General features: G+C 37.2%; 1 protein-coding gene across 1 annotated transcript; it reads right to left on the reverse strand.

Moving 5' to 3' along the window:
- Positions 1-215: 215 nt before the first annotated feature.
- Positions 216-17,539, reverse strand: LOC134652317 (acyl-CoA Delta-9 desaturase-like). Its single transcript, XM_063507492.1, has 5 exons — positions 17,399-17,539; positions 8,514-8,731; positions 6,420-6,550; positions 1,922-2,127; positions 216-812 (listed from the first exon to the last, which is right to left on the reverse strand). The coding sequence occupies exons 2-5, from the start codon at positions 8,725-8,727 to the stop codon at positions 314-316; spliced, it is 1,050 nt and encodes a 349-aa protein (XP_063363562.1). The 5' UTR covers positions 8,728-8,731; positions 17,399-17,539; the 3' UTR covers positions 216-313.
- Positions 17,540-23,777: the final 6,238 nt, after the last annotated feature.

Consider the following 23,777-nt stretch of genomic DNA (forward strand, 5'->3'; position numbering starts at 1 on the left):
ACCTATAAAATCAAATAAATAAACAAATATTCATATTCAGCATAAAAAAACAAATGCCAACCGATAGGTACCTGGAGTATTTTTTTTTAATTTCGTAATTTTTTTTATCGCGTTATGCTTTTCTAAATGGTCAGTTTTAAAACTTTCAGAGCTACATAATAAATGAGTGTGTAGAAGGGTCAAAGTGTATCGGCCGTGTTGATGAATAAGCATGATTTTTATAGTTAAATGGTGCTAAAAGCAGATACACCTACACTAAGCTAATCTTCACATCACAATACAGACTTCTCGTATGTCATCCGATCTAATCAGTTCATTCAGTCTTGTCGGGGTTGACAATAGTCGCCGCCACCTTCTGGTCCGCCGGCGCGTCGTCCCATCCCCAAACATGGTGGCTTCCATCACCGGTTCTCTTCACTCGCTTCTCGACAATATCAGGAGAAACTGATTTAAGATCATACGCCCATCCGATTTTAGACATAGTATCAATGAAGAGCTTTGAAAGATTGAGAGAATAGCCTCCCAACTCAGCAGTTTTGTAGTCCCAAGGGAAAGTGTGGTGATAATTATGGAAGCCTTCGCCAAATACGACAAGAGACACAGGCTTGGTCTCGACAGGGTTGATGTTTTTGTCGTAGGGACGGTCTCCCCACTTGTGGGCGGCCGAGTTGACCAGCCAGGTGACGTTGAGGACGTAGCAGTAACGGAAGATGGCGCAGACGAAGTAGGCGTTCCACAGAGACTCGCCCCAGAGAGTGGGCAGGTATGAGGGTAGGATGAAGCAGCAGAGCGGCATCAGGGTCAGGTAGTATCTGAAAAAATAAGTTTATTGTTAAAAATTTCATTTATGTTACAAGCTTTTTTTATTTTATTTGGGGCATCAACAGCAATACAAAGAGTACATACATAGAAGGAAAAAATATAAAATGTAAATATAAAAATACATTACACATTTACATTTTACACAATACATTTTATACAAAGTAGGTATGAGCTTGCGTAACGTGTGTGTGTGTTTACTTGCGTGCACGTGTTTGTGTTCGTGTGTGTGCATGTGGCTGTGATAGTGTGTATGGCTTGGCAACAGATAACATTATTACAGGCAATTTTAACAAATCAAAACACAATTAAGTAGCGTTGTTTTATCACAGAGTTCTTACCTATGGCTACCTCCTGTGCCCATCATCAGATCAGCTCGATAGTACCATAATATTGCATTTACACCCATGGCAAGATTTGACTCTAAAATAAATACGTAGGTACATACAAACATAATAACATCTAATTTACACTCACGTCAATCAATCAATCAATCAATCAATCAATATTTTATTTGTTAAACATAGGTACATAGGTGTTACGTCTCGTGAAACATATTTATTAATACTAAATAATTATGATTTTATTCGCATACCCGAAACAATTAGGATCCAAAAACTACTACAAAGTATTAGGGTTGTGTTAAAACAAACATGTTTTGTATCGAAAATGTAATATTCAGAATTAATTTACCTGCCATTCAATTATGACTAGTCATCAAAACATTGTTTACGCACCTAATTGTTTACCTATCCTTTAAAGTTCCGAGAAGGGCATGACATGTTTTGATTATACTTAAATATTGATAATTTATGTTGTTATTTGAGTCCTTCAATTTACGTGTAAATAGGTAAGTAAGTAAGTAACCGACTTCAAAAAAACCAATGGTGTGACCTTTGGCTTGGGTCTGCGGATACTTTCGCACCAATAGCAAGCCTACGTGCGAGAAGAAGACAAACAATTATGTACTTACTTCTTTTGGAAGCGCAGTACAGGATCGGCCAGTAAGTCGCTCATGTCGATGGTGTATCCCTTGGCCTTGATCTGCGGATGCTTTCGCACCAATAGCCAGCCAACGTGCGAGAAGAAGATAGACACTTACTTTTTCTGGAAGCGCAGGACAGGATCGGCCAGTAAGTCGCTCATATCGATGGTGTGCCCCTTGGCCTTGATCTGTGGATGCTTTCGCACCAATAGCCAGCCAACGTGCGAGAAGAAGAAGCCACGAGTGGCGTTGTGCGGGTCGGCGTCGGTCTCCGAGTACTTGTGGTGCATGCGGTGGTCACGCGCCCAGTCCAACACAGAATCCTGGAACAATTATACAATGTTTAACTAAAATAAATAAAAAAATATATTATAAGACTCCAACCCGCATTGGGCGAGCGTGGGGTCTATAGACCAAATGGGACATATACACGCTGAATTATTTTATTATTATAACAAACACGTTATTTTTGTTGACCTATATACATACGCACGAACGTAACAGATTAAATCAAGCGGTAATAAGCCACTGTATAAATTAATTTCATACGCGAAGCTCTTGATACTGATATTGTTAACTTAATTATGTCAGTATCTTAATATTAACATGGAAAACATGTGCCTAAAATAGAGAAACTTAGGATTCTCGATGATTGGTAGATAAAAGGAGTTTTTTATGGTGTTTTAGCAAGTCGGTATGTTTTATCTAGTGCTTTAGTTCTAAGTAGGTCTATGCGTCTCTATGTGTTTCGGCCGAAGGTTCGGTTTCAGTCAAAAAAGTGCTAAACCTTTCGGCCGCACCGAAATTGTATCTTCGGATCCTCCTCCAATTGAGGGGGGATTTAAATCTTCTCGGGGCAGAGGTGTACGGTTGGAGCCGGTGTAACTTTATTTGACGTTCATAAGCGCATTGTAATTATGCCTACTTGAATAAACTATCTTTTATCTTATCTTCGGTTGTGTCCAACCGAAGTTTCGGCCGCCGAACGTTCGGTTTCGGCCGAAACTATAGCAAAGCCGAATCTTCGGTTTCTGTAGAAATCCGGTTTTATTCGGACACGAGCAGTAATGTTTGTAAATAAATTAATTCATAAGCGGTTGCATGCTTCCGCTGCAGTTACCCAACGTTGCTCAATGTTGCAGTTTTTGTCGTAACCTCGATTGCATACCATCAATAATTATTTGTGTATTGTAGGTGTATTCAATATTTGAAATAATAGTCTGTCACGCTGGATATGTCAGTAGCAATGTAAAGCAAACTAAAGTATGGTATCCCTAGGAAACAAACAAAAAGCAGCAATGTACATCGAACAACGATGAAATGTAAACAAAACAGTTCCACCGATAAGGACACGCGATTTTCGAATAATTCAAACGTAGTGTTGCTAACCCGCAATGTTTCAAATATGAAATTATACAGTTTTACTTTAAAATACTAAATACAGTCAGCATCAAAAGTAACGGATCAGATTACGCGTTATAAGTATAATTATATAATTCTCTACAAATATATTCTTAGAGATATATGTAGGTACATAGATGTTGGACAATAAATTAGACTGTGAAAAATATATACGAACACAAAGTGTAGGGATAGGTCTCTATCTCCATCAGATAAAAATAAAGAAAAAATAGATAAAGAAATTTAAAACTTAATTTTACGCAATTAAGTCCCGTCGTTGTGAATAATAATAAATAACATTGTCAAAACATATTAATCATATGACAATCAGCAGTCACCGATCACATACCACAATCACATTTGAACGACCTTTCAGATTAACTTGATAAATTTGGGATTAGAAAGCCGAACTAGCACCGAACTCCTTTAAGTTTTATAACCCTAAAAGGTCTAAAATTATTAGACTTCGCCTAAGCTAATCACCGATTTTAAAAAGAAAAAAAAGTCTTAAGTAAGTGAAAAAGTCTTAAAAAGTATTCAAATTTCACTATTTAACGTCTGAATTTTCTTAAGAATTGGACTTGGAACTCTTTAGGAACTACCTATACTCAACTGAGAACCCAAAATAGCTATGTGCCAGTCTTTCTCCGAGACCACGGGAGCCGCCCTCGAAACGTCGGAGGTAATTTTAAAACATAAGTATACTCGATTAAGCCCCGTAAAGTACCTAAATAATAATGAGTGAAAATTGTGAAAGTTTCAATCAATAAAGGTGCCTTAAGGTTGACTTGTAGATAATGCTTTTGGCATTAAGCCCACCTTTTGTACGATAAGTTTTTCTTTTGTGCAATAAAGATTAAATAAATAATATGAAGGCCAGCCAAATTTAACCGTACCTATGCCACATTTACTCCTATTGACCTCACTTAATTGTAAAAGTCATGTATATCACATATTACGTAGCATATTACATGACAATCGCACAGATAAGATAACAATCACATTGGAGCGACCTTTCGGCGTGACTCTCACACTGAAGGAAATGTACCTACGACGTGATTGAAAACACGTCAGACAATTAATTGTGGAGGGGTCAAGCGTGGTGGGCGCGTGCTGATAAAATAACGGACGGCTGAAAACGTGACTTCTGATCTCGGTTAAGACGAAAGATTAGTGCTCATTTCTCCATACAAACGTACTCGACTGTTTCCTCCGTGGGTTTTGAAGCTAGAGCAATGATTTTTTCAACACAGATCATTATTATTAATATCTGTGTCGGACTGTTTTGCTTCTTTTGATATTTTTGTTTTTTAAGGCGCTAGAGCTTTTCAAATATTCCCAAAAACGGCCTAATTTACTAGGACGCAAAGAGAAGCATGGTATTCAAAAGTGACATCAATTAGCCTAAAAAGCAAAACAGTGCGACAAAGATAATTTCATTGCCATTTTAGATCTCAAAATTTCGTTACATTTGGTTAAGTTTTGGAGGAGGAAACAGTCGAGTACGAAACCTCGTTTTTTTAGGCGTAGGTACAGTCAGCAGCCTTTTTGTCGCCTAAATAGTATTTAGTTTTTAAGTTGGTAAAATGCATATATACATGCATATATACATGTTTGTCTGTAAGGTATTTGTAATATGGGCCTTGTTGCCTGATTTAAATTTCTAAATAAATAAAGTAGCGGATCAGACTACCCGCCAAAACCACGCCTCACTACTTTCTTAACACGGGAGTGAGAACGACACAACTGAACAATAAATGATGTATTTGTTACTTAATTAAAATATTTCAGCATCGCGCTACGTATTTCCGAGGTTCGTTAGCATCCGAAAATATTATTTTAACGAGGTAAATCATGGAATTATCGATGCGTTTAACAAGGAGGAAAATTGTTTACATATACGGGTTTTCATCAGTTTCATATATTTTAAAAGGAAAGATGTAATTTCTGCCAGAGTACACCCTTTTATAAGGCCCCATACGCACGAGCGCTTTTACAACGCGCGTTAAAAAAGCGTTTGAATGACACAAATGAATACATGTGTATTTATTCACACGATGGCGTTGGCGCTTTTTACCAAGCGGTGTTGGATTTTCGACTTTAATATTTTGTCATTAAACTGAATTTAGCGTGCAGACAGGTTCAAGCGCTTTTTATACGCGCGTTAAAAAAGCGCTCGTTAGATGGGGCACTAACAAATTAGTTGGAACAGAAAAAACGCGGGTAAAACAAATGACGACGTACCCGAATTACTTAGACATGATAAGACACGATTTCTAAGAAGCGGCTTGTTGTTACGCAAGAAAATATATATTTACCGAGATTTTAACAGTCCCCGCCAAGCTCGGTCCTCCATACAAACGTAGTAACACTAGTAACAGTAGTAACGCTCTCATTTTAAAACGACTAGCTAAATTGCTCTGAAACTTTGTACTTACAATAGGATAAGGTATATCTAGTTCTGTAATTAGTTTATGTAACTTTAGATACCCTAGTTAAAAAAATACAGCGAATTTAACTTTATCATACAAAGCTTGTTTTTGCTCTATTTCGTTTGTTTTATAAACTGGAGTTATATAAATGAATTACAGAACTAGATATACCTCATGTCATTGTGTGTGCAAAGTTTCATTACAATCCAACACGTAGTTTTAAAATGAGAATGAAACTCCGTTTGTATGGGAGGGTGAAATTTGCCCGAGCTTGCCGGGGACACTTACTTAAGGCACCGTGAGTTCAGCGGGCCTATAGCCAAGATAACAATCGTTCGCAGAGAAACAAAACAAAATGCTCTCTGTCTCTATCGCACTAATATAGAAGAGTTATAGAGATAATGATGTATAATATAGGAAAATTGAATCTATGAACTAAATCATTCATTCTTGCAAGATTTTGCAAGTTTATTATGGATGATACTACAGTTATATATATCATCGCGATCATATTACTGTTTATATATGATCGCGAATGATAACTAAACGACATTTAGATATCATTTCATGTCAAGATGTAAGTTTTATTTGGCCACATGTACAGTCGCCATCAGATATATCGGAGCGGCAAATGTGTTCACAATATCTGAACACGCACTCTAACGCCTTGACTATAGAGGCGTGTTCAGATATTTGTGAGCGCCTTGACCGCTCCGATATATCTGATGGCGTCTGTACCACAACCACATTACATGAACACATTCTATCGCATGTTTACTAACCTGGAAGGCAAGTGTGTTGAACAGTGTGAGCAGTATCCTCAGAGGCAGGCGCGCCTTGTATGACTTGTGGGCCCATAACCTGTGCGCTCCCGCCGTGATGCCCAGGCCAGACATTATGTATAATATAACCGCTGGAAACAAAAAAATATATATTTCTTGTAGTTGGCATAGCTGATGAATGAAAAAATACACAATTATCCTTAAAGCTAGAACGGTCCTGGTCCGGCCCGAGGCGTCTGACGCTTCGTTTTCTATACAAAGCATCACGTGATCACCGGTTGAAAAACGAAGTGTCGGACGATTCGGCCCGGACCCGAATCGTTCTAGCGCGTAGCGTGAGTCATCCTTAACGAACTTTATAATTTTGGAAAAAAATATTTTCCCCAAATGTGATTCGAATTCTAAGATATAAATATATGTATAATATTTAAAAACCTTCGCGTTTTGAACACATATTAACTCACATTTATAGACGGGTCTAACGCGAAATTTAATCAATTACCTTTATTTACCGTCGTTTCGACACAGGTTTCACTGGTCATGGTCGCGGCTAACTGATGTCCTAGCAAAATGCACAAATCTCTGTTTTGACGACGCGACCATGACCAGTGAAACCTGTGTCGAAACGTCGGTAAATAAAGGTAATTGAATAAATTTCGCGTTAGACCCGTCTATAAATGTGAGTAAATATATATAGTTCTATCAACTGAGCGTGCTAAACAAAATTTTCATAATCAAGTTGAAAGAGAAATCAATTTTTAATTGTAATCAATTTAAGAAGTCAACAGAATAACAGGACAGGTAATATCGGATACCTTAATAACCTATTTATATGTACATGTATACAATAAATAAATAAATATAAATATATAAGTATTTATAAACTTTTAGTTCAAGGGGCAATTGATAATGTTTTATCTTAAAGTATTTATTTGGGTGGATTTAGTTAACGCTAATATCTGTCTAAAAATAGGAAAAATATTCCTTTTGTGAGCCTGTACAAACAAACCCAAATAGCTTCTCAACCTTTACCTATATTTACACCAACACCCGTCTAAAGGATGACTCACGCTAGACCGGGCCGGGCCCGGGCCGGAGCTTCCGGCGCTTCGTTTTCTATGGAAAGCACCATGTGAACTGAAAATAAATGTCATATACTCAAAAAAAGTGACCCAAGCCTCTAGTGCCCCAGGCTGGAATCGAACCAGCGTCCTCTGCTATCGCGGCAGGTGCCTGTTACCTATCGGCCACCGGGGGACAGCGGCATAGGTCGAATTTTTCCAAGTATATGCACTTCATACTGAAGGCTTATGGCGCCCCCTGGCCACCTCTAAGGTAGAACAGTATGGTTCGACCTTCTAACTGGATCATCTCGGATCTGAGATCTGAGAGGGCACGGCCCGGTCTAGCGTGAGTCATCCTTAATACTTCAAAAATGAAGGAATCTTATTGGATAGAACTTTTAGTAGGTCGTGGTACTAGTATCCCTACGTGCGCACTTCGTACTGGCCGTATGATAGCTACGTGTTCTCACGTTAAATCTACCCTAACACCTATAAGTAACCTTAACCTCGTGCAATAAAGTTGAAATTTTATCAATGTTGCTTACGGCTGTTTTGTGTGGTAGTAAAGAAATCGGACGCGTATTAGATGAAATACTATTACTTATTCTATGCTCGTAGTAGTATAGTATAGTATATTTTATTAAGGATAAAATCGAAAAAGTAATTAGAATCCAAATCTGGGTAATATTGCAATTACAGTGGAATTAGGTACTTCAAAATGATGTTATGCATTAAAACTAGTGTCTACGCCAATCCTTGGGATTAGTTGCCAAGCGGACCCCATGCTCCAATTAGCCGTGGTAAAATGCCGGGACAACGCAAGGAAGATGATGTTCTAAATAACGTAACATTCAAATTTCCAATAAACATTTTCCTTTATGTGATCTTTATAATTGTTGATAATGCGAATATAAATTTGAGCTACTTTCAAAAAACGTTCTTAGTGTCCTGTATTCACAGTTACCGGTCCAAAGTTTGAATCCAATCAAGGATATATCATACCTACATTTGTCTTATATTAAACACTTACTAAATATCCTGGTGATCCACATAGCCTTAGTGAAGAACAGGTATCCGCCGTACAGCGCCCCGATATGCAGGAACACGAACAGGGTGACATTCCTCCAGACAATCTGGAGTTTCCTCTTCTCGGCCTCCGGGGCGGGGGTGGCCACGTCTTTGTCCTCAGTGACGGCGTCGGACTCGTCCAGCACCCAGGCCGGGGGCTGCCCTTGAGGCGGCATTGTGCTGGAGAAAAAAGAACGATTAGTAGAGAGTAAAGAGAAAATAACATTAAAATTCAAAATTCAAAAGTTAAAAATTATTCCGCAAGTAGGCGTCGAGGGCTCTTTCACAATTCACACATGCCACATGCATGACACACTCCGCGACGCTGATTTTCAGTAAGGCACAGTGGTATTGCAATTGCTAACGCGTTAAAAGTATCTATGAATGAATGTCAATAATCAATCCAAATTAGGAGTCGAACCTTGTTCCAGAAATATTCTTCATGTACCTAAATATTTATCACAACTAAGCCGAGAGAAAGTCAATGTACATTGCACTTTAAACAACATACGGCAATGCGTGAACAACATATTTATACATGAAGGATAAAGATCTATTAATTATTTTTAATGTAATCTTCCGTGTCGATGTCAAAGGCATGTGATTAAGTAGAAATAACGGCGATTGATGTCGATAACAATGTTTTTATTTAAGCGCGTTAATCGGCCTTATGTTTATCAGCATGTGAATTGATAAGAACAAGAATGTGCGTCAAATAACTTTGCTATCAGTTTATTTTGCACGCGACCGTCCCTAGAGATACTCGTTGGATCTAATTATACACATATCAGAACCCCTAGTGTCCATTTCATTCGATAGCGTTACGTTACGTGACGTACACTATTGCGTTAACTCTCATTTTGTATGGGATTTTGAACAGCGCCAAGCGGGACGTTTTGGAAACTGAATATCCCACGGCACGTCACGCTATCGAATGTTACACTATAGTCGGATTATTCCTATTTGCATCATTTGACACATTATGACTGACGTTTATAGAGATGTAACTAACCCAAATCGATTGTCACAGCAAGCGATTACGATTGGATGGCACCTAGTTAGACCAAGACTGAGGTATCGAATTGTGACGTTTAATGAATTTTTATCTGAGATTTAAATAAAGCTATTATATGGTTAATAAATTATAAATAAGAAAATATAATAAATGTAATAATGCTTTATTGCGACCTAAAATGAAAAATTTATATCGATTTACTTAGACGACTACCGATTCATAACGGTGGTGTCCGGCCAACCCTAAATTTAAAAAAAAGACATAGAACGTAAACGTTCGCAGTGCAATTGTCTTCCTTTGTGATTTCGATGTGCAAGACATTTTACTTTGTATTGTTGTTGTGAGTGACATGTGTCAAATAATGCAAATAGGGATAATCCGACTATAGTTGTACTTGAGTTGTACTTGGTTGTCTTGGTTGTACAGAATGCCTACCGCGAACACCGAAGTTGGTAAATTGAAAATCGTTCGAATAAAGAATTGGTTGTCCTATAAAAACCTCAGCCTTAACTGTTGCTAAATACTACGAAACTGTTATTTCTGTTTCTGTTTTAATTGCTAAAGTGTTTTAATAATTGTATACAGTTAATAATCAATTATAATTAATACAGAGCGCTAAGGCACTTTAATAGCGCAACTGGGAGTCTGGCTTCTCAAACTGTGCAATTGAATTCCAATTTAGGTCTATTTGAATGCTGCAAAGGAAACCATTGATGTTGTGAAACCAATCTGAGCTCGATTTCAGTAGAAGTTGGCATAAATTGCATTTAAGAGTTAATAGAGCTCTTGTATTTTATCCATAAGAGTGGCAAAGCAATCTGATGCAAATTTTGAATTGACTTCTAAGTTATGATTTTGAATGATAAAAAATATTGAATAGGTACCGTTGATTTGAATTTGATTTACAATGTTATTAATAACAAGTTCTTATTTTAATATTATTTTAATATTAAATTACACGTAAAGTACACGTGAAACTATGTGAATTGTGATACGAAATAAATAATACTTTTTTATTTATTTATAACATTTTAAAGTTAAGATAAGATAAGAAATATTTATTAGCACAAAAATAACGATTGGTATTATACAAATTAACATTTAAACGAATAGTCCAGATAATTGCGCTAAAAGGTCCTCAATCAGTTTGATCTCCCGAAGTTAGTGTGTAAAACACTCGTGTGATCCTTTAATGAAACTCATTTCGTTCGTTTCATAAACCCACACTCGTATTTAAATGCCTTTCATTATGTAGCAGTCACATAAACTACCATTACTTGTAGGTAGAAATATTAAACCTTACTGTATTGCATGATTACCGGATGGACAATAGAACCACCGTATTATGGGTAAATATACTGATTACACTTTTATCTTGTATTACGGGTACTTACATGACGTCAAAAGAAAATCGTTTTTACTTTCATATTGACCGATTTGAAAACAAGATGAATTGGATAGTATATTTTTAAATACTATTTCAAATTAAAGAACAGTTCGATTAGCAGTAATATAAGTACTTCCCGGTGTACCTAACTGTCATTTTAGTTCATAACCAGACAAATTGGTAAGTAGATTGGTCAATAAAAACCTAATTTAGTTATGTTGTGCAAGAAACTGTACTTTTGAGCCATTTTATTTAAAAAGCTGCACGCTAAAGTTATTTTTTATTTTGAACATTCTTATTTTATTTCTAATCAGAATAATGAGCTCTTTCGAATCTAAGAGGAGAAAAAAGCGCCCTAAGATTTTTATTTCCATTCCGTTACGTTCTCATAGACTAACAGAATCGAAGGATCGAAATATTTATAGAAATTTTGGGACACTCTTTTTCTCTATACATATGAACAAATATTCTCTATTAATTAAAAAAAAAGTGTAAGTAGTGTAGTGTTCAACTTGACATAAAATGGGCCATTTGCGCGTTCCTATGTGATTAAATATAATAAGTATGTAATTTCCGGTAGACAGTAGACGCTCTTAAGTACCCAGTATAAGTCATTAATAATTTAGAGCAACCAGTCTAGAGGTATAATCGGAACTACCTACGTGATATTTCGCAGGCATGGTGATTAATTTGCAAATTGCACTCAATCAATCAAAGCCATAAATATGTAAACACATTTTTGCTTTTGGCGAAGTAAATTTCACTTTTTTCGTCTATTAGTTCAGTAGGTAGAATAGGCTACATGAGTTACTTTGGCAAATAATGGCTCATGGGAGCCTGGGGTCCGCTTGGCAACAGCTAATCCCAGTAATTGGCGTGGGCACTAGTTTTTACGAAAGCGACTACCATCTGACCTTCCAACCCAGAGGGTAAACTAGGCCCGAATTGGGATTAGTCCGGTTTCCTCACGATGTTTTCCTTCACCGAAAAGCGACTGGTAAATATCAAATGATATTTCGTACATAAGTTCCGAAAAACTCATTGGTACGAGCCGGGATTCGAACCCGCGACCTCCGGATTGAAAGTCGCACGCTGTTACCGCTAGGCCACCAGCGCTTCAATAGTAGGGATAAGTACCTACCTGCATATTTATCATAAAATTTAATTATTCTGAAATGATGAAAAATACAAGAACTCAGAGTAAAAATTGTCACCTAGCCCTGAAGTCGAAAAGCCGCGATTTGCGAGCTTACTTCTGTTTAGAGTTGCAATCTCTCCAAGACTCCCAAAATATTGAACGCTCAAATCATGTTTCATGGCAGTTTTAGACTCCTAAAACTGCCGTTGGCTCCTCTCTTCAGTTTGTTTGCCGACCCCTGATTGACCCAATGCATTACCAATATCACCCTAGCTTATTGGGTGATATTAGTAATGCATTGCACTTGATTGTACCCATTAAAGTCAATGTATTCCAAAAATGCTTAAGTGGCGTCACGACCAACCTGTTCGGTGATCTAATTAAGCGATTACGCTTAATCGATCATTACAAAGCGCCAATAATTTGCTAAAATAATAGATACTGCGTGATAGTCACGTACGCAATCAGGAAAGTTTATAGATAGCGTGATGTTTTGCGACCTTTGTACTCCAATCAGTGTGGCTACCATCACTCTGGGCCCGATTCGGATTTTGAAATAGAATCTACTATATATCTTTTAGACGTCACCAAGATACGATAACGATATGTTTAAGATCTAATCTGTCAAATTTGACATTTCTGCGATTCTGGAGATACTCTTGAACGATTTCCACACGATATGACTTAGAGATCCAATTCACATCTAATAGATATCTAACACTATCTAACGTCAAAGTGACATTGGTTGCCCGAATTGAGCTGCAAAAAAGAACTAGTTGAAATCTAAACTATAACGTATCTAGAATGGATAGTACGTGTCGTCTCTTGTGAATATCTTGAAGTTCGAATGGCTCTGACATTAAACGCTAGCGTGAACGTAGCTTACTTTCTATGCATCTCGCTCGTACTGACATATTATTATTAGTGCAAGCGAGATGTATAGAAAGTAAATTACGTGGACGTTCGCGTATATGTCAGTGTTGACACTGTCAGTGACTCGTGGTACGGGTACTGGGCTATTAAGGATGACCAAAAGAATTGGAGGACTATTCGCACTCCATAAAGAGGCATACGAATCTAATTTCATTTTAAAACGACATCATCTACCTACATAGTATAAAACAAAGTCGCTTCCCGCTGTCTGTCTGTCCCTATGTATGCTTAGATCTTTAAAACTACGCAACGGATTTTGATGCGGTTTTTTTTAATAGATAGAGTGATTCAAGAGGAAAGTTTATGTATAATTTGTTAACCCGTGCGAAGCCGGGGTGGGTCGCTAGTTCTGAAACAACGAGAAGTTTGGCATGATCATTCAAGTAACCACAGGCTGGATCTTTTTCCCAAAAGTTTGAGTATCCGTGGTCTATATTACAGGTAAAGCGGTGATGGCTTTACGTTAAAGTAAGTTTAGGTATTGGCCACGGACATTGTTTTAAACAAAATAGTATGACTAATCTGGGGGCACGGGCATGCCTCGCCAAGACGAGACAAAGGGCAAAAAGCAGTGCATATCTTTTCTCGGCACGTTTAAACATTATGATTTTGCACTAATTATCATAATAATACAATCATTGCATTCATTAAATTATCCAAAACATTAACACGGCCATGTTAATAAAGACTAGGTAGTGTATTTTTAGAGGACAATAAGGTCAAAACGTAATGGTGATAGCAAGTTTGGACTGCAGCTTCACAGCGTGAGTGTGTGCGTGCTCCGTGGCGTGATCTAAAGATGGCGCGATATGGATCGAGCAATCACAATAACGTATGTCATAGTGACCGGTTACTACATATGCATATTTGACGACCTGTTTGGCTCAGTCGGTAATGACCCTGTCTGTGAAGCCAAGGGTCCTGGGTTCGAATCCCGGTAAGGGAAATTTATTTGTGTGATGAAAATAGATATTTGTTGCTGAGTCATGGATGTTTAATATGTACCTATTTGAGTATTTTTATATTACATATATCGTTGTCTGATTACCCACAACAGTAGCCTTCTTGAGCTTACTGTAGGGCTTAGTCAATTTGTGTAAGAATGTCCCTATAATATTTATTTTGTATTATTTATCTATGAGTATATGACCTTACGCTTTTAAGGGAACTGTCAATTGACCGATACGCGTCATATTTTGTTAGCTGCTCGGCTAACAAAAGCTAAGAAATGGTAGCGATATTGCATAGTTATGATAATTTTAAAATATTGAAATGGAATATTGAATGGACTAATGGCCTGATTGGAACTTTAATATACGTCAAATTATTAGGTCTCTAGATACGATACGGATCGGATATGTCAGTGTCAAAAGTGACATTTCTTCAAACAAAAACGTCAAACGTCGTCAATCGTATATAAAAGTTCGAATCAGGCCGTAAGAGTCTCACGAACCTAGCCGCCACCATACAATCGAATTCTCTTTTTAAAACGACTTCCTGAAATGACATGAAACTTGGCATGGACATTCAAGTCAGATCTACATCTTGAGATTAAAATCTCATTATCCAAAAAAAATACTAGACAATCTAGAGTAATCTAGACGTGTTCTTTCCGTGTACTCTTCATATCCTCTAGCCGCCCAGAGACCTATAAAAAGGTCTCCTGTTCCATTCTAATTAGAACTTTGCGTTGACAAAATAAAATTTCATTTTGCTTGGCAAGGTTTGACGTATGGGTGGCTAGAGGATATAGGCATTCGATTTAGCTATACCATTGCTCACTCCATACATCAGTTTTAGTACCAAAAAGACTATTAGCATCTATAAGCATAAGACTTTCCGGTCGGTGCTACATCTATTGTCAAGTAGCAGTACTGATAGTTCCGCTACTCGATGCTAGATGTAGACACTGAAATTAATAGTCTGAACTGATGTATGGAGTGAGCACTCTTGTCTTACTATATTTCTCTATGGCTATACACAGTCTTAAATCGCTACGATATTTCGTTTCATGTGTATCCAGCATTACTTGGCCAATAAGATCCCTGCCTATCCTTTCCTTCCCGCAAGATGGCGGGTCTCCTAACATTGCCCGACTTTAGCGTTATCGAATCGCTAATACACCGGCGGCTTATCGGTTTTGTCTTAACGGGATTCGACCCCCGAGGCATATTTCAGATAGGGAATATAAGGGCCCTTGTAGAATATTTGTATGTAGTTAGTTATCTGTAAAGTATGTATACCTACTCGTACAGTTTGGAAATTTAGCGTCCTACGAACGATATTGTTAGATATACTTTTAGTACCAAATTTTTGTAAGTTACCCTAATTTAGATAAGAATTGTTTATTCATCGAGCAATACAACGGTGATAACTGCCAAAAAGTGATACGTACACAAACTTTTGTACGAAGCACTAAAAACTAATGAGTAGGTACTCGCAAAAACTGTCAATAATTAGAAACTAACAATATTATTTCCGGATTATTTAAAGTTTTTTAATTACCGTCATTGTCAATGTCCTTTTATATTTTTAACTAGCGACCCGCCCCGGCTTCGCAAGGGTTAACAAATTATAACATAAACATTCCTCTTGAATCACTATCTATTTCGTAAGTAGTTTTAAAGATCTAAGCATACATAGGGACAGACAGCGGGAAGCGACCTTGTTATATACTATGAACACTTATGGGATCACTACGGTCTTGTTTTGTGTTTAATTTTATTGATCCCGCCTCTTCAAACAACGGGAGACCTTTGACGAACTCGTCTCTTTGCCATACTTGAGAGATTTCCTGGATAATAAATTGAGATCAAAATAAGACCTTGAATTAAAAATATTCCTAATCTTACACGTGATAGCGATAGGTTAAACAAAACGTGTAAAGATGTTTACCTTGATTTTTCTCTAGTTTTGTTTTGTAGATACCTAGTATTTATAATTATTTGGCCGTGTGGTGGCCGGCTTTAGAATAGCGCCAACCCTCACATAAGATGAGAAACGCGAGTCCGACTCGCACTTGGCCGGTTTTTTTTTTCATAGTTTCCTATCATTGTTAACCGTGCTACAACTAAAAACTAATGCCTTAAATTAATTCTACTGTTATGTAACTGTATAACTCTTCGTTTTATATTTTATTTAAAATGCATGACTAATATAGGTACGTTAAAAGAGTTATTTTTCTAAAATATTTCTCAATCTCACTATACGATGGCAAAAGTTTAACAATAGGTACTACCTAAAAGGTTCACGTGTTTAAATTTTATTTCAGTTTTAAAGTTAAAGCTAGTTGTGAAGTCGAAACAACACTTTGCAAAATAAATAAGAAGCCAAGCAGCTGTTATTTAAAAGAACTGGGAACTTTGCACCTGCTTGAAAATTTGTGCTTAGCTAGCCAACTAGCTGGAAATAGTATTTTATGCAACCGTTGTTTAAGAGAGGCAAAAAAGGGGAGTGGCGTGAGTAACAATTTGAGGCGAAGCCAAAAATTGTTAATAAAGACGCCACAAGTATTTTTTGACTCAGTTAAACAACGTTGCATACAATACTTTTTCTACGACCAAGCACTCAAAATAAAATTCTAAATTTAACAGATATTTTTCATGTCCTCTAGTGGACTTGTACCGGAATGTAGGGTACGGGCGGAAAAGGAATGAATGAAATAAAAAAAATATGTCTATGGATCACTTATTTGTCAGAGATGACATGTAAAATAAGGTTGGAACAATGTATTTCATACAATATTTTTTAAATGGTCATTACACAAATGTGGTTATCTACTGGTTCTCCAAATAAGATCGTGTCAGATATTTTTGCAGACTTTGTTGTGTAACATAATATGTAATATTATTGCAGGTGACTGTACTTACAAATCGATAATTTACTAATAAAGAATCGCATTTAAAATTGCCTCAATACGGAACTTTAGGTACTGTATGTATGTATCTGCGTGTTGTATCTCGTCTACCGTTATTTTTTAAAGTATTATTTAAATTACACGCTCGAAATTGAGTTTTTTTAATGTTAATTTCAGAATAAAAGTTTATTATGATTTTGTATTTCTATTTTGATACACTTAAAAAGAGTTTACTACATTAATAAATAATATTCTGCATCATCACGCAAATTTTACGATCTAGAAATATTTGCGTAACCCGAAATTGCTAAAAATATTATTTTCTACTTATAAACTTTTCTAAAAAAATTTAATTAGCTGCTCGAAATTGCTAAAAATATTATTACCTACTTATAAACTTTTCTAAAAAATGTAATTAACTGTCACTTATTTTATAAAGCTAAAAAAATTCACTTACGATACAAAATCTGTCCTATAAAATCCTATTAACACAGGAAATAAATAAGATAGGTACTTACAATTAATAAACTAGGTTACTTCCAACACTTGACAGCAGCTCCTATGGTCACTTAACGTTTACCACGCGACTGTAAGCGGCATTTCTCGCGCGCGATATATATAGACGTTCGACAAGACCGCGTGCGCACCGCGGGAATCGCAAGCGCATATCGTGTACGTGTAGCGAAACCGTGCGGACATTGCCCAGTCGTGGCGATGGCGGGGTGGTCGCCATCGCCGTCTAGGCGTGGAATGGGTGAGGGTGAAGGTCAGTGTTGGCCGAAAGTTAATGCAAATTGAAAATGCTGGCCATTAACCATTATAAATTGAATCGTAAACTATAATCGTCCGATACGGTTTAAGGTTCAATTTATAATGGTTAATGGCCAACATTTTCAATTCGCATTAACTTTCGGCCAACACTGGTGAAGGTGAGGGTGAAGTTGGGCTCATATCAGGTGAACTTTTTTCACTTCTCAAAGCCGAAATGTTTACGATTAGCTGTATTAAGGATGACTCAGGTTAGAGTTTAGACCGGGCCGGAGCTTCCAGCGCTTACTTTTCTATGACAGATGACAGGTGATAACGTGATATGATGATGATGACCATAGAAAACGAAGCGCCGGAACCTCCGGCCCGGTCTAACGTGAGTCTTACTTTATTTTGTTTAACTAAATATACCAATCGTCATCAAATAATGTATTTAATGGCTCCTCTACACGATGGGCCAGCGCCGGCCACTCCAAGGGACGCATTTATGCGTTAGAGGGAGCAAGTGATATTGCTATCTCATTCTACCGCATGGCTGCGTCCCTTGGAGTGGCCGGCGCTGGCCCATCGTGTAGAGGAGCCATAACACTTTAAAATACGGAAAACAGACATAGCTTGGGTATAACTCCACTACGACGCCGGCAATGGCGATGCTCATCTGTTATTTTAGTGTGTCTACCAACAGTTTGGCACTGACATTAATGCTATTGAGTACATAACTTTTCTATGCATCTCACTCGTACTCGTATGTGCAATCGCAAATGCGAGCGAGATTTGTAGTACTTTCTACATACTTAATTTTATAATCCAGAAAAGGTATGTATAGGTATAGGTAGTGCCCTTGCGCTTCGCTTTGCTCGTCTTGGCACTCTTGGCAGGGGCACTACCGTGCCCTCAGATTATGTAGACATTGTAGACGTTAGAGTGTATGTCAGTTTTGACACTATCAGTGACTCATGGTACGGGTACAGGCCACGCTATAGTATTGTGACCAACTGGACCACCAACCGTAGGGATGTACTCGCGAAAGCCACATGCGGTCATCAATACAAACCAATAGGTTTGTTAATTTTTTAGGGTTCCGTACCCAAAGGCTAAAAACGGGACCCTATTACTAAGACTCCGCTGTCCGTCCGTCCGTCCGTCCGTCCGTCCGTCTGTCACCAGGCTGTATCACACGAACCGTGATAGCTAGACAGTTAAAATTTTCACAGATGATGTATTTCTGTTGCCGCTATAACAACAAATACTAAAAACAGAATAAAATAAAGATTTAAGTGGGGCTCCCATACAACAAACGTGGTTTGACCGAAGTTAAGCAACGTCGGGCGGGGTCAGTACTTGGATGGGTGGCCGTTTTTTTTTTACTTGTTTTGCTCTATTTTTTGTTGATGGTGCGGAACCCTCCGTGCGCGAGTCCGACTCGCACTTGGCCGGTTTTTTTTCTTATTGTTACCAATTAGGCCTTTGAAAACGTGTAATTGGAAACGTGTTACAGTGTAAGCTGACTGGGTGTTCAGGATAACGGTCATCTTTCCTCAAGATATACAGTGTGTAAATCCAATACGGGCGAATATTTAAACGGTGGTTAGCATAGGACCTAAAAAGTATATTGAGATAGATTTTACTTAGAAATGCATTGAAAATTATAACCATACAAAATAATTCGGCCCGCAATGTAATACACCACACACGTTACGGGATACGAGCTTTTTAAAGTAACTGTCAACGCTTGTTGGCAGTTACTATGAAAAGCTCGTATCTCGTAATGTCATTATCATCTTGTTTCTTAATGTTTACAGTACATTGCTGCTCGGTACATGTGGAAAAAATTAATCACGGGGTCATAATTAAGTGTAACTTAAAAAACAACTTAATTAATGATAAGACGGGTAAATTCTATATCTGGTTTAATTTATTGCCCGTATTTGACTTACACACTGTATAAGTAAGTACATTAGAATAAAAACTTTCGGCATAGAGTTTTAAGTAGATAAATACCTCTAGATAAATAGTTTGAGCCTATATACGTCCCACTGCTGGGCACAGGCCTCCTCTCATGCGCGAGAGGGCTTGGGCTATAGTCCCCACGCTAGCCCCATGCGGATTGGGGACTTCACATAGGTACACCTTTGAATTTCTTCGCAGATGTATGCAGGGTTCCTCACGATGTTTTCCTTCACCGAAAAGCTAGTGGTAAATATCAAATGATATTTCGTACATAAGTTCCGAAAAACTCATTGGTACGAGCCAGGATTTGAACCCGCGACCTCCGGATTGAAAGTCGGACGTCATATCCACGCGGCCACCACCGCTAAATACCTCTATACTTTAAAAAATCCAGTAAGAATTATTACTTGAAACTTAGATAGTCCAATTATTTTATGTCCACAGGAAAGAAGCAAAACCTTAACTCATTCAAAATTAGTTATATATACTTGGTTAACCAAATCTTGTCAGTAAAAAAAGGCGCGAAATTCAAATTTTCTATAGGACGATATCCCTTCGCGCCTACATTTTTCAAATTTGCCGCCTTTTTCTACTGACAAGATTTGGTTGACCAGCTATATTTCAGTTTTTCTCGGGCTATCTAAATCAATTATTAATCAATGTTAATTGCCCAAGATTCTAAATGAATATTTCATTGTTTGGAACAAGTTTGGAATGATTTTATGTCTCGATGTCAATAACTTAAAATGCGAAGCCATTCATATGTCTGTCACATGTTGATGGTTATAAACACACACCTTAAGAAACATAAAAGGAACAAAAAACTTACCTAATAATTTATGGACTAGATTTGGCAAAAAACAGGTGGTGGTAATAGGGTTATTCCCACTAGTTACCACCAAGTTGTTACCAGTGGTAACTACTGGGAATTTTTTTCCCACCTTTTACCACTGGTAACTACTGGAAAAATAATTCCGACCACCAAGCCGAGTTGGTGGTAACTACTGGGAATTTTTTATTCCCAGTAGTTACCACCAAAATTTTGTTAGAGTTAATTACTAATAAAAACAGTATAAAAATAGTATAGTATAAATAAAGAGTGATTTAATATATAATTAAGTCGATTAAAGTTTTAGTAAACTGCCTTAAAAGTGACCTAACCTATTGAAACAGTTTAACCAGTACTAGTACAAAAACTATAATATATGTAAGGAAAAATTTAATAATCCATTTAGATTATTTTTCAAGTGATTGTATTAGATAATTCAAAATCACTCTATATTTATACCTACTGATTTTATTAGTATTTAACTCTTAACAAAATTTTGGTGGTAACTACTGGGAATAAAAATTCCCAGTAGTTACCAGTGGTAAAAGGTGGGAAAAAACATCCCAGTAGTTACCACTCGTAACAACTTGGTAGTAACTAGTTGGAATAACCCTGGTAATACGGTCAAAGAATTTAATTTCGGTACCATTTCGTACTTTGTCACAGTGACAATTACACGTAGTATCTTTCTTAGTAGTGCAATTATCTATTAAATTGCTCGGACTATAGTAGTCGGGGCAACATAAAGGCCACCCCACACTAGCGTCTTCGGACAGACAGCCTGTCTGGCCTAGTGCACAGGTGACAGATCGGCAAATAAAAATAAGGAATAAGGAAGAATCAAGTTTAATAATTGTAAATAACCCTGTGGTACTAGGTACTTTTCCTAAGTTCACATGCACTGATGACAGGTCACGTACGCTTTTCATATCTGACTTTCATTCAGTTGTGAAATGATCTTACGATAGATAATATTTCTAAGAAATCATGATTAATTCCTGTAGGCATTGTGAGAAATATGTTAAGAGTCACACGAACCTCGCCGCCGCCATACAATTAAATAGAAATTACGGCCCAGCCACGACATTGCGCGACCGGCGACGGCGGCGGCGGCAACCATAGAAGGTAGAAACGAAGGGTCCGATCGCTGTGTCTCGCTATACAACCTATGGTTGCCGCCGTCGCCGTCGCCGGTCGTGCAATGTCGTGGCCGGGTCGTTATACGCTCCAATTTTAAAACGACTTCCTGAAATAACATGAAATTTGACATGCACATTCAATCGTTATTTGTACAACAAGAGATCAAAGTTTGATATTTCTTCGAGTGCTTATGTCCTTAGTCCCGTGCAAGCAAAAGATTCTATAGTAGATTCACGAGCTTAGCGAGTGAATCTAATTTAGAATCTTGAGCGTAGTTAAGGGACTCAAAAGCGCACGAGATGTAAATAACTTTGATCTCGTGTAGTTCACAAAACTTTTCACCTCAGCAGTGAGAACATATTAGACAACCTGAAAAATGTAATCCTCCTTCATCACTTACCTATTCACTCATGCTTTCTTAAGATATACTAACAATTAAGTTGAATTACCACAATCAAACACAAAAACAAGACGTAGTAAATTTCAATATGAAAACAACGACCATCAATTGATTGACACTTCAATCGACAACTTTTTTTTGTAAAAAAAAAACATTGTAAGATACGGTCCGAATTGCTTATAGTTACTATTTGTAAACTATAGTAGAGATTCTTAAAACTATAATTATTTATTTTACGTGATATTCTGTGTATTTTTGAGTTCATTATTTTAATCGTACAATAAATAACGTAAAATATAGTGTTTTTATCAGTTTTTATGAAATCTTAAATAATATTTTCATTAATTAATTATTAAGAATCCATACTCGTATGTATTTTGGAACGATGCGTTCTGACGTTTTTCGGGGGTCTATTATAAACCGTCAATGTACCGTTGAATGTAGTTTGAACTTTTTGTCTCTTTCGTTTTGCTAAAGACGTGAAAGGGACAGAGATAATAGAATCCAACTATTTCGAACTTGTATTTTACTGTTTGTTACTAACAACTATGAAGTCTGTTCTACGAAATAAAGATATTTTATTTATTATTTATTTATTTTATTAGACCCCGCATGTTGAAATGACATTTGAATATTAAGGTCACTTGAATGTCATTTTGTCTCACTCAGTGAGCAAAATGCGATTTTGCTCACTGTTTTTAAGTAGCAAAGTACCCTTGTTCGAGCTGCTGAGGTGAAAATTAATATATGTACCTACTTAATACCTATGTCAAGTACTAAGTTTTAGTTGTACAGAATAGGGAAATCTATCTATTCACCAAATGTTATTAATGTAAGGAAAAAGAAACAAAAAAAATTAATCGGTACTAAAGTGTGTCATAAAATTGGCGTTTTTTACAAACGATAGTCTACTTGGCTAGGGCACCAGGCTCGTTAAAATCGTGAAAGTTTAAATAAATCAATATAAAAATGACCTTTCAAAAAGACTCAGAGTCGCAACTGGGGACCGGAGAGCTGGCAGGTGCCTCGCTCAACATATCAGTCTCGCAGTTCAGCAGGGTACAGGATGACTCACGTCAGAAAGGCCCGGGTCCGGGCCGGGGCATCCGACACTTGGTTTTCTATCTTAAAAGCTAAATATTAAAATAAATCATACTAATCTTAAAATAATAATATCCCCCTGCGGCATGGTGCCGTAGATGCTGCCGCCACCGCTAGAGTAATTCTAATTGTAATTTGTAGTTGTTTATATGTTCTGTTTTTGTATCAAATATAAATTAATTGGTTTCCACATGAAAGTAGAATGTACTTTGAACCTATGTTATTTCGCGCATCGCGTGGTCCGAAGCATGCTCTCGTGTGCACGCAAGGTCGCTCAATGTCGGGCTATCTCCATTCTTATCCGTGACCTTACTCTTTAAGAATCAAACTGAGGGTTTCCTTTATATTCCTTTCTATCCCTTACGAGTAAATATGCGAGAGCGATAGAGGCAGATTATCAAATGTCGATAAGCTTTTCGACGGGTAGCAATGTTGTCTTCTTGAATCGGATTTTAAAGGCCATTTTTCGACACGTCAGTAGATTAAGTATTAATAGAAAGCTTTTATCAGACTGAAATAAAAACGTGGGGTGTCTGTATCAAGAAATTGTTGAGTAGGTACTTAAGATCTAAAAATATAAGAATTAAATGCAAGTTTGAGCTTTGTGAGTTAGGTACGCCCATTATATAAAGATTACTTACCTATATAGTTATTTTTATTCAGAGCCAACAGGAGCTGAGATTTAAATATTTTAGGTACATATACCCGT

The sequence above is a fragment of the Cydia amplana genome, chromosome 1, assembly GCF_948474715.1.
Source record: "Cydia amplana chromosome 1, ilCydAmpl1.1, whole genome shotgun sequence".
Classification (NCBI taxonomy): domain Eukaryota; kingdom Metazoa; phylum Arthropoda; class Insecta; order Lepidoptera; family Tortricidae; genus Cydia; species Cydia amplana.